Source organism: Vulpes lagopus, chromosome 4 (genome assembly GCF_018345385.1).
Source record: "Vulpes lagopus strain Blue_001 chromosome 4, ASM1834538v1, whole genome shotgun sequence".
Classification (NCBI taxonomy): Eukaryota; Metazoa; Chordata; class Mammalia; order Carnivora; family Canidae; genus Vulpes; species Vulpes lagopus.
In genome coordinates this window covers 65993533-66006359 of record NC_054827.1, presented here as the reverse complement: position 1 = coordinate 66006359, position 12827 = coordinate 65993533, and the positions used below count along the sequence as shown (strand labels likewise).

At 35.2% G+C, this 12827-nt stretch overlaps 1 protein-coding gene across 1 annotated transcript; it reads left to right on the top strand.

Moving 5' to 3' along the window:
* The first annotated feature begins 4288 nt into the window (after positions 1-4288).
* Positions 4289-12497, top strand: LOC121488786 (importin-7-like). Its single transcript, XM_041751090.1, is given in 3 exon segments — positions 4289-4334; positions 9217-10550; positions 10552-12497. Coding segments are annotated over 3 exon segments (3213 nt in total). The 3' UTR covers positions 12385-12497.
* Positions 12498-12827: the final 330 nt, after the last annotated feature.

Below are 12827 nucleotides of genomic sequence, written 5' to 3'. Positions count from 1 at the left end.
ACATATATACAAGTTCTATACTTCCTTTATCTCCTATAGTTCTGAAAACTTACAGCAAGAAATTAACTCTACTATAAAATATAGATAGAGTATATATAGAGTATATATAGAGTATGAGGGTTCTGCTTCCCTCATAATTAGCCAGTGGGTTAAAACTTCAATAGTCATTTGGCAATTTTGCCTTCTAATTTATTCTGAATCTCATTTATTTGTTATATTTCATAGGTTTACAGCCTATCGTAAGTAGATCTTAGGCAAAACTTTTTGGGAAAACACAAGATTTGGTGTTATAGGTATTATCATTGTCAGAGATGTTCTTTTAATCTTTAAGAACATCAGATGGCTAAAAATAACCCCTGATTTTACCAAAATGTAGTTGATTGCCTATTACCTTGGATACTTTGATGAATCTAAGTACACTTCAGATGTGAGGGGACATTATACTCCCATTGAGCACGGGGAAACGATTTCATTGTTGAGCTTATGTAGCATCAGTAGCACCATAAACTATTCTGCAAAAGCTGAAATTGAACATCCTTCAGTGACACTGAATGAAGGGATATAAACCTTAGAAAATCTAAGAAGCAATTTCATCAAGTTCTTGATGTTTTGACTCTTTAGAAGAGGGACTTAAAGAATTATACTGATGATTTTTAGTGCTAATCCACATGGGTCCTTGTATTACATTTTCCAGGTTCTAAACCTAATATTCCAAATAAAAGATTTTAAATAAATTCCAGAAAGCATAACCCAGATGAATAGTATCAAAGACCTGAAAGAATTTAAAATACGTGTTAGGTTAAACTTGAATGCTTTAAATTAGAAGCAGATTGATGCTTTTTGTTATTTTGAGGATTAGCATTATCAAGGTATGTATTTCCCCAATATGCCAATTCAAGATAAGGATTTTAACCAGACATCTAAGGAAAACAAACTAACTCCTGCACTGGTCTCTCCATTGTAAACAATATAAAAATAATTCCATTTTGCACTAAGAAGTGAACCATGTTGACGTCAACAAGTTATTGATTCAGTGTGTAACAAGCAAACTGGCACTTTAGGAAAAAAAAATGAAGTGGCACAATTAATACTTCATTGGTTATCAAATACGTCCCAAATGAAAATTGTTCTGCTGGGGGAAATACCTAAAAAGGAAAATGTCATTAGTTATCAAAGAACTCCTAACATAAAAATCAATCATTCATTTCATTTAAGACTATTCTTGGAGGTATTTCTAACCACGGTTTAGGTAATTGCTGTAAAAACTAAAGGAAAAAGAGTAAGTCCTACTAGAATATTACTTTGTATTTTTTTTAAATAATTCTGTTCCACTCTTATTATACACCTTAAAGGGAAAACAGACACTCTGAATCCAGGTAGAATGAAAAAAATATAGTCAGGTAGTATAATTATGAATTTGTTCCTTCTGGTTTGATGAAATGCTTCTATTCTATGCTGTATAGTCTACACACTTAGGAACATCAGTACTTATATTGTTGTGTAAAATGAACAGCTACTGAGCTCTAATAGGCTTCATTCTGGGTTTTAAAATTCCTCAAAATGACTTTGAGATCATTAGCTCTGCAAGCACTAATGCATGCTGCACTCATAAAAGAGTGTAATAAAGACGAACATGAGTAGCTAACCTTACATCTGCCTTAATTTTAAGAAGAAATGTGTATATGTTTTTGCCATCAAGGCAAGGAATAAAAAGACACATGATATATTTTTTTAAATGTTGTTTAAAAAAAAAAAACAGATAATGGATTTGTAATAAGCAGAATTTTTCCTAGGTAAGGTGAAGGAAATTCTCAAGGCTTTTTGCTTGAATTTCTTTATTTGGACCACAGTTTAGTTACCTATCCAAGATCAGGTGATCATCTCTGGGGACTCAACACTAACTTATTTTTTCTATGAATACTTCTCTACACTTTTTTTATTCATAAAAAAATAGTGTGTGTGTGGGGGGGGAAACTTACTAGTTGATCAAGTTATCACTTTGATACACAGATCAAGTGCCCTCCTCTTTCCTTAGCAATATATTAACCTTGGTGCATGGCATTTTGCAAGAGGAAATGGATTGTCTACATTGCACATATAACAATTACATCTGCAAAGCTTTCAAAACAATGGAAAATAAATAAAGTGCTTTCAACATCAGATCCAGTTCACGTGCTAACTCTGCTTCCCCAGATCGCCATTCATAGCCTCGAAATGCGGCCTTAATATAACTCACCCAAGTTACCAACTCTACAGGTCTGAATTAAGTGATGTTCCGTTTACTGAACAACATTACCAAATGAAAATTGTAAGCTATTTTAGTATTATTTTAATATTAGAATATGATTTTTCATAGCTGACATGGGTAAATATGAAATTTCCTAATACCTCTGGCAGTGAGGTACAAAATTATGATACTAATAATGCAAAAGAAATTTTATCTTCAAATTTCAATTTGTCCACCAAAACTCTAGAGCTTTTATTTATAAGACATTACATTTCCTGAATTTGTTGGCAAATATATTCATGTATTCTCACAGTATTAGAAGGAAAACAGTCATCAACTGTCTTGTAATCAAAGGTTAAAGAATTGCCTTAAAATATATTATCTGTTTACATTTAAAGTCTATCGGTGCTGGGGATCCCTGGGTGGTGCAGCGGTTTGGCGCCTGCCTTTGGCTCAGGGCGCGATCCTGGAGACCTGGGATCGAATCCCACGTCGGGCTCCCGGTGCATGGAGCCTGCTTCTCCCTCTGCCTGTGTCTCTGCCTCTCTCTCTCTCTCTCTCTCTCTGTGACTATCGTAAATAATAATAATAAAAAAAAAACTCTATCAGTGTTTCATAAGTGTCTTTCTATCCGGATGAGTGCAAGTCTATAAAATGTGTTTCCCCCCCTCTTCTCCATTGAAATAACCCCCTGCTAATGACCATAGGGAAGATATTTAGAATGTGCTTCAGTATTAAGAGCCACAGGAGGGTGTTAATAACGCTTAACAAGCCTCAACAAATTTGTTAGATCAAGGAGATATTCAATATACTTTAAGATAGAGAGAACTAAATCATATATTCTGTTCCCAGGAAAAAATTACTAGAATTAATTAAGAGAGGTATTTTTTTTTCAATTTAACAATTCATTTATTTGTACTGGTCCTTAATAGTCAATCTTCATATCCGCATTTTTATTTCATCAACAATCATCTCAGACACACCCTCTAACAAGGTTGATTTAAAATATTACGACAGGAAACTATGCCTTCAGGAGCATGTTTATTGTGTTTGAGATGATACATCAGGTGCTCTCTGAGCTACAAAGGGTAAAAGGAAATCCTCTCATTACAAACTGACAAAGGTAAAAGGTAAAACATTTTTCACAACAGCATGAACCACATACTCAGAAATAGATCTGGGTTTAATACAAATGACATAATTCCTAGTCATCTACAGCTACTTTTATAACTTCATACAGATAATGAATTAGGCTAAAATGCACTATAATATTTGGTAGACTTCAGGACCAGTATCCTTAGTACATCACAAAATACATTTTGATATCCCAAAGAAGCAAGACTTGCAAGTAGGCGTTTTAAACATAACTAATCTACAGCTACAAAGTTCTACTCTTGATAGCATTTACCTTTTTTGGGGAGTCTCCCAGTCTCCAAAGGATAAAAGCAGAGAGTAGAATCAGTATAACATATACACAGAAGTCCTTATTGTAAAGGCTATAAAGATAGCCTTTAAGATAGAGAGAACTAAATCATATATTCTGTTCCCAGGAAAAAATTACTAGAATTAATTAAGAGAGGTATTAGAATCTTTCTACATACTCCAAATTGAAGAAATCATGGTTGAAGATCCAGCTGGGTGAGGGGATATTTTCTCCACAGAATTCAGAACCAGCTTAAATGAGAAGGCCAAGGACAAATAAACCCACACCAAAAAGAAAGGAATTAAGTGACATGGATTATTCTTCATGTAGATTTTTTCTGAAGCAATTGGTTATTTTTTAAGATTTTATTTATTTATTAATGAGAAACACAGAGAAGAAGCAGAGACATAGGCAAAGGGAAAAGCAGGCTCCCCACGGAGAGTCCAATGTGGGACTCGATCCTGGGACCTGGGGATCATGACCTGAGCCACCCAGGTGTCCTGTTTTTGTTTTTTTAATTTTTATTTATTGGAGAATGAGAAAGAGAGAGCGGGCATGTGCCCAGGCCCGAGCCACCCAGATGCCTCAATAGGTTCTTTTTTATATTATGTGTAATCACTTCAGGAAGGCAGTAGAACATGACACAAGATGATGACTTGTGTAATGATGACTTACATGATCACAGTATTAGAAGGAATGATGACTTCTAATCATGTAATGATGATTACATCAGAATGATGACTCATGTAAGGAAAGCACAGAGAATCAAGTTGCCCTTTTCTTTTAGTCCTCTTTAATCCTGAATATGCTGAAGTAAAACAATTTCCTACAGAGGACATGACTGGTACTTTTTAAAGCTTTGTTTTTGAGCCACATGAATAGTAGTATCAAGTTCATCTTAACGGTCTTGAAAGTTCAACAAATTGTTAAGTCTAATTCATATGCCACCAGAGTACTGAGATTACTTCTACATGCAGTCTTTTGAAACTCAGTGCATAAACATCATTTTCAAAAGAGAAAGTTAAACTAATGCTATAGTTTTGAATGTTGATTTATTTACCTGTTTATTATTCCTGTGATAATACATTAGTTCCATTTTGGTAATAGTTGCAGAAAAATATTAATAAATAAAATGTGATAATTTTCTCTTTTTTTTAGCTACTCAGACAAGCAAATTAGAACACTGATATTATTTAATAAATATGAATGAAAACTCTCTTTTTAGAGGGTAGTATGGAAAATGTAAAAATGCAGAGGTCAAGGTTCACATGTTTTCCCATATAAAAACATAACTCACTAAGCACCATTTTTAGAAAAAGCCATCCTATCTCTAGTGCACTGTTGTGTCACCTTGTTTGTAATACAGGTAAGTTTGTACATGCATATGGGTTTGTTGTTGGACTCTGGTCTGTTGCTATTTGTGTGGCAATCACCTTATCCTATTTATTGAAGTATAATGATTAATATTTTTTTAAAAAAGATTTTTATTTATTCATAGAGACACCCCAGAAAGGCAGAGACCTGGGCAGAGGGAGAAGCAGGCTCCCTGTGGGGAGCCTGATGTAGGACTCTATCCCAGGATCCCAGGATCATGCCCTGAGCCAAAGGCAGCCGCTCAACCACTGAGCCACCTAGGCTTCTCACGATTAACATTTTTTAATTAAGGTTGAGATCAAAAGGTCAAATTCAGGAAATCTTATTTCCTTGTGGAAACCGAGACTTACATAGTTACTTTATGTAAAAGATAGGACTACTTATTTTTCTCTTTGAGAAAATTCAGGAGGTGAGAGAGTTTTGTTTTCACTAACCATGTATATAAAATGTACTTGCTTGTAATTTGGATTGCCTCAAATCTTAGAAAATGGTTCTATTAATTTATATTGTATCTATTATAATATATATATATGTATATTTAGATTTTCTCAAAACTATTTTATAGCTTGGAATCTTTGCATGTCATTTGTTAGCTTTATTCATAGGTATTTAAATACATTGATGCTACTGTAAGTGACATTATTTGTTAAATTTTTTAATTGTTTACTTCTGGTTCAAGGACTATAATTATTTTCTCTCTACCGACCTTGCAATGAGTGACTATTACTTGAAATGGGGAAATTTTGATTTTCAGCATTACTATAATATTAAAATGTCCAATTTTCAACCACTACAAAAAAAAATCACAGGAATTAAATCAAGATAGTAAAAAAATAAAATTAAAATTATATATAACATGACCAAGTGGGGCTTATTCTATAAATATGATTGGTGAAGTATTTGAAAAATCAGGGTAATCTGTGTATAATGCTTAAAGATGTTCACTGTCAGCACTCTTATTCAATATTGTGCTAGAATTTTAGTCTAATTAAAGAGCAATAAAGGAGTTACAAGGCATATAGATTAGAAAAAAAATAAAATTGTCCTTATTTGCAGATGAAATAATTATCTGTTTAGAATATCTCAAGTAATCTAACATACATGCACAACTAGTTAGCAAGTTCATTCAGGTCACAAGAAATATGCCAAAAAATTGTAATTTGATATATTAGCCATGACCACAAGTATACCAAAATTGAAAATGCCAATTTCTGTTGCTTAAGAAAATGAAATATGCTAGTGTAAATCTAACAAAACCTGTACAGGACTTGTGTCCTGGAAAAACCACAACACTGATGAACCAGTCCAAAAATGTAAATAATGAGTCACTTTATCTTCATGGATTGGAAGCCTCAGTTAAAATATCAATTTTCTCCAAAAATTTTAATCTAACTTATCTCAAAACTTCTGTTTTTGTAGACATAAACTAAATTATTCTAAAACTATATGGGATAACAGAACTAGAATAGTTCATATAAATGTACATAAATTCGAAACTTTAATGGCCACAATAATCACTCCTGTATGAAAATGGTAAAAGGATAGGCATACAGATCAGTAGAAGAAGAGCTCAGTAATCCATTGAAACAAATATGCACAACTGAGTAAAAGTAAATCAACAGAGGAATTTTTTTTTTAATGGTAAGCTATTGGACCCCCTAAGTTAAATAGAAATGAACCTTGACTTAAGTTTCATATTTTACAAAAATTATTTAAAATTGATCAGAGTAATATCTTAAACAGAGTATATAATTTTTAGAAAAAAATATAGGAGAAAATCTTAAGTTTAGGGATGGGAAGAATTTCTTAGATTTGGCACCACAATATAATAAAGGAAAAACTTAAATATTAGATTTCAAAAATTAAGAACTTATGCTCAGTGCAACAACCTATTAAGAAGATGGAGAGAAAAAAAAAAAAAAAAGAAGATGGAGAAAAAAAAAAAAAAAAGCTCCCAAGTGGGAGAAAACATTTCACACTGCACCTTTGACAGACTAGTATCTAGACTAAGTCAACAACATTTTGACAAAACACAGTAATAAAAGAACAAAAAAATTCAATTAGGAAATGGGCAAAATACAAACGAAATTTTTCAAAGAGGATATACAGATGACAGAAACACGTAAAGATGTTCAACATCAAAGTCGGGAGGGAAAATCAAATTTGTGCCACAATGAGAGATCAGAACACACCGATCTAAATGGCTGATTTTGGGATCCCTGGGTGGCGCTTAGCCTGCCTTTGGCCCAGGGCGTGATCCTGGAGACCCAGGATCGAATCCCACACCGGGCTCCCTGCATGGAGCCTGCTTCTCCCTCTGTCTGTGTCTCTGCCTCTCTCTCTCTCTCTCTCTCTCTCTCTCTCTCTCTCTGTGACTATCATAAATAAATTTTAAAAAAAATTAAAAGATAAATAAATAAATAAATAAATAAATAAATAAATAATTGGCTGAATTAAAAAAAAAAAAAAAAGGAAAGAAAGAAAAGTGATACCACCAAGTGCTGGCAAGGGTGAAGAACAGAACTCTCACCACTGCTGTTGGAACAGTAAAATGGAAGATCAACTCTGGAAAAGAGTTTAACTGTTTCTTAAGTCTCAATATACAAGGATCATATAAACAGTAATTGCACTGTTGGGTATTTGTCCCAGAGAAATGCAGAATTACGTTAGCAGTAAAACCTGTACCAAATGTTTTTTAGCAGATTTATAACGTCCAAAAATTGGAAACACAGACATCTTTTTAAACAGATGAATGGTTAAGTAAACTGGCACATCCATATCATGAATACTTCAGAGCAATAAAAAGGAATGGATTATTGATATGTGTAACACACTGAGGATGAACCTCCAGAGAATTATAGTATTGCAGAATATCCTGGAAGGTTATATGGTGGAAGATTTTGTTTTCTTAACAATGTTGAAATGAGCAAATTGTAGAGATGGAGAACAAATTAGTGGTTGCCTGACACAGCTATTAAAGAGCAACAGGAGAGATCTTTGTTGGAGAGATGGTAATATATAGATTATAACTATATAGATTCTAACTATATTAATGTCAATATCCTGGTAGTGATATTATAGTTTTGCTAAATGTTATCATTGTAACCAAGAATGCATGGAATGTTTGTATTATTTCTTACAATTGTATGTGAATCTATAGTTATCTTAAACTTTTAAAAGAGAAAAACCAATCGTAGTTTTTCAAGCATTGATACAGACTAATTGCACACAGAATTCAAGCATTAATATTTGATTTAGCTTCCGATCTCATGTGCAGTACTTCTAGTCTCCTTTTAGTAAATGTTTAGCTATCACTGCCTACTTTCACATGTAGAGTATAGCAAGTCCATGTTTTCACCATGTTTGAATTTCTCTATCTTTCCATATGAATATTGTTTTTGAAACTAGATATCTATTTTGCATTTCTTATAAATTAGCATCCTGTCTCTTTATATACACACTCATGTCAATTTATCTAAATTTATCTTAATAAAAGTGCTTCATACTATATGTTATGCAATTTGGATGGGAAGTACTTCAGCATGAAAATAAATGTTTAGAAAACTTGCTGTCCCCAAACCCTTGCTCAGTGTGGAATATAAAGAAACTTATTATATCTAATAATACTCAGAATTGAAAATTTGTTTAGAATCTAGAGTTTATAAGGTTAAAGTTTCGTCGCATAAAATAAATGGTTGGCTGTTTGAGCTAATAACATTTTCTTACTTGTCTTCAGTGTTTAATCAGTGTGGGGGAAGCTTATTTGGAAAATGTCCTCCCAGAAGGATTATAATAGACCAGGACAGGAGTTAGAGGCGTGTGATTTTGTAAAACTTAGAGCAGCAATATTTCAAAGATTATGAAAGCCAGCATTTGTCTAACACACAACTGAGAAACCTCGCAATGATGATCATGGTGTGGGTCATTAGAAAAATGCCTGACCTTTAGCTTCTGATCAAATACAACGGAGACAAGGTGAGGGAGGACTGCCCCAAGAGAATGACTGGATGTGCTACATATTTCCTGTTTTTATTCAATAATTGAAATATACTTATTCAAAAATATGTATAGGGTAGCTACTTGATGTTAGATACGGTTTTAGATAATGGTGACAGAAAAAAAAAAAGTTCATTCCTCTACTGTGGTGCCTCTATGTTATTTTAAAAGATAAGTGATACTCGCCTTTGCGCAGGTTGCGGCTGCGGAGCGCGGCGGGTCCAGGTGCGCTGTGAGCGCTGGTCCTGGCCCAGGGGCACCCGAACCCCGGGTTGGACCGAGTCCGCGCTGCCATGGACCCCGACAGTTATCAAGGCCCTGCAGCTCAATGAAGCACCCAAGTCTCTGAATTTCGTTTCAACACTGCTTCAGATTGCTATGTCGGAACAACTGGATTTACCTGTGAGACAGGTAGGTGTTACCTATTTGAAAAATATGGTAACACAGTATTGGCCTGATGGGGAAACAGCACCAGGGGATATATCCCCTTACACAGTTCCAGAAGAAGATCGACACTGTATTCGAGAAAATATAGTAGAAGCTATTATCCACTCTCCTGAGCTCATCAGGGTACAGCTTACTACATGCATTCACCATATCATCAAACATGATTATCCAAGCCTCTGCACTGCCATTGTGGACAAAATTGCCTTTTATCTTCAGTCTGATAACAGTGCTTGTTGGCTAGGAATTCTTCTTTGCCTTTATCAGCTTGTGAAAAATTATGAGTACAAGAAACCAGAGGAACGGAGTCCATTGGTAGCAGCCATGCAGCATTTCCTGCCAGTTCTAAAGGACCGTTTTATCCAGCTTCTTTCTGATCAATCTGATCAGTCTGTCCTCATTCAGAAACAGATCTTCAAGATCTTCTATGCTCTTGTTCAGGATACACTACCACTGGAGCTGATAAACCAACAGAACCTGACAGAATGGATAGAAATTTTAAAGACTGTTGTGAACAGAGATGTGCCTAATGAAACACTTCAGGTTGAAGAAGATGACAGACCAGAGTTACCATGGTGGAAATGTAAAAAGTGGGCTTTACATATCTTAGCAAGGATTTTTGAAAGATATGGAAGCCCTGGCAATGTTTCCAAGGAGTACAATGAATTTGCTGAAGTATTTCTGAAGGCATTTGCTGTTGGTGTCCAGCAAGTTTTATTGAAGGTATTATATCAGTACAAGGAGAAACACTATATGGCTCCTCGAGTTTTACAACAGACATTAAATTATATTAATCAAGGAGTTTCTCATGCCCTCACCTGGAAGAATCTGAAGCCTCATATACGAGGCATTATCCAAGATGTTATTTTTCCACTGATGTGCTATACAGATGCTGATGAAGAACTTTGGCAAGAAGATCCTTATGAATATATACGCATGAAGTTTGATGTGTTTGAAGATTTCATCTCTCCTACCACTGCTGCCCAGACACTTTTGTTTACAGCTTGCAGCAAAAGGAGAGAGGTACTGCAAAAGACAATGGGATTTTGCTACCAGATTCTTACAGAACCAAATGCTGATCCTCGGAAAAAAAGATGGAGCCCTGCATATGATTGGTTCTTTAGCTGAAATACTTTTGAAGAAAAAGATCTACAAAGATCAGATGGAATACATGTTGCAGAATCATGTATTCCCTCTCTTCAGCAGTGAACTCGGCTATATGAGAGCCAGGGCTTGCTGGGTCCTTCACTATTTTTGTGAAGTAAAGTTCAAAAGTGACCAGAACCTGCAAATGGCCTTAGAGCTGACACGACGATGTCTGATTGATGATAGGGAAATGCCTGTGAAAGTGGAAGCTGCCATTGCACTTCAAGTATTGATCAGCAATCAAGAAAAAGCTAAAGAATATATTACACCATTCATCAGACCTGTAATGCAGACTCTTCTTCACATTATAAGAGAAACAGAAAATGATGATCTTAGCAATGTAATTCAGAAAATGATCTGTGAGTATAGTGAAGAAGTTACTCCTATTGCAGTAGAAATGACACAGCATTTGGCTATGACATTTAATCAGGTAATCCAGACTGGACCAGATGAAGAAGGAAGTGATGACAAAGCAGTTACTGCTATGGGAATCCTCAATACCATTGACACACTACTTAGTGTAGTTGAAGATCATAAAGAGATAAGCCAGCCACTTGAAGGAATCTGCTTACAGGTCATTGGAACTGTTTTACAACATGTCTTAGAATTCTATGAAGAGATCTTCTCTTTAGCACATAGTTTGACATGTCAACAAGTGTCTCTGCAAATGTGGCAGTTGCTACCTCTGGTATTTGAGGTTTTTCAACAAGATGGATTTGATTACTTTTCAGATATGATGCCTCTGCTTCATAATTACGTAACAGTTGATACAGATACACTTCTGTCTGATACCAAGTATCTTGAAATGATATATAGTATGTGTAAGAAGGTTCTTACAAGAGTTGCAGGAGAAGATGCAGAGTGTCATGCAGCAAAATTGTTAGAAGTCATCATTCTACAATGCAAAGGGCATGGCATTGACCAGTGCATTCCCTTATTTGTGGAAGCAGCTTTAGAGAGACTGACAAGAGAGGTGAAGACAAGTGAACTTCGGACAATGTGCCTGCAAGTTGCCATTGCAGCTTTGTACTATAATCCACACCTACTTCTCAACACCTTAGAAAATCTTCACTTCCCTAATAATGTTGAACCAGTTACAAATCATTTTATTACACAATGGCTTAATGATGTTGATTGTTTCTTGGGACTTCACGACAGAAAGATGTGTGTTCTGGGCCTTTGTGCTCTTATTGATATGGAACAAATACCACAAGTTTTAAATCAAGTTTCTGGACAGATTTTGCCAGCTTTTATCCTTTTGTTTAATGGATTATAAAGAGCATATGCCTGCCATGCAGAACACAAGAATGACAGCGATGATGATGATGAAGCTGAAGATGATGATGAAACTGAGGAACTGGGGAGTGATGAAGATGATATTGATGAAGATGGGCAAGAATATTTGGAGATTTTGGCTAAACAAGCAGGTGAGGATGGAGATGATGAAGATTGGGAAGAAGATGATGCTGAGGAGACTGCTCTAGAAGCCTATTCCACAATCATTGATGATGAAAATAACCCTGTTGATGAGTATCAGATATTTAAAGCTATATTTCAAACTATACAAAATCATAATCCTGTGTGGTATCAGGCTTTGACTCATGGTCTTAATGAAGAACAAAGAAAACAGTTACAGGATATAGCAACTCTGGCTGATCAAAGAAGAGCAGCTCATGAATCCAAAATGATTGAGAAGCATGGAGGATACAAATTCAGTGCTCCGGTTGTGCCAAGTTCTTTCAATTTTGGAGGCCCGGCACCAGGGATGAATTGAGTTATCACTTTCTTTCCTGCTGTGTGATTGTAGTGAAGAGCTTGTGTTCCTCCTAGTAGCGGTTCCAGAACTGGTTCATGTTATCTACTCTAAACTAATTGATCAATAGATGGACAGAATAGATGATCAATAGATGGACAGAAAAACCCAGGCAGTGGGACCTGATCAGGCAACTTGGCACTGAAAAAGAAACCAGAGGGATTTCGGGGGGGAGGGCAGTAATTTGGGGGTGGTATTTTCTTTATTTTTTGAAGAAAGTAAGATTCTGACTGAAAGTTCAAGTGACACTGTGGAAATCTGAAATGAGGGGATGTCATGAAGGCAGCTTTTCTTTTTCTGAGGAAAAAAGAGGCATGAGCTACAGGACTATTTAAAATGTCTCATTTACAGTATAAGCTCAAAGGTAAATGTAATTTTTACACCTATGAGTGTTTGTCCGATTT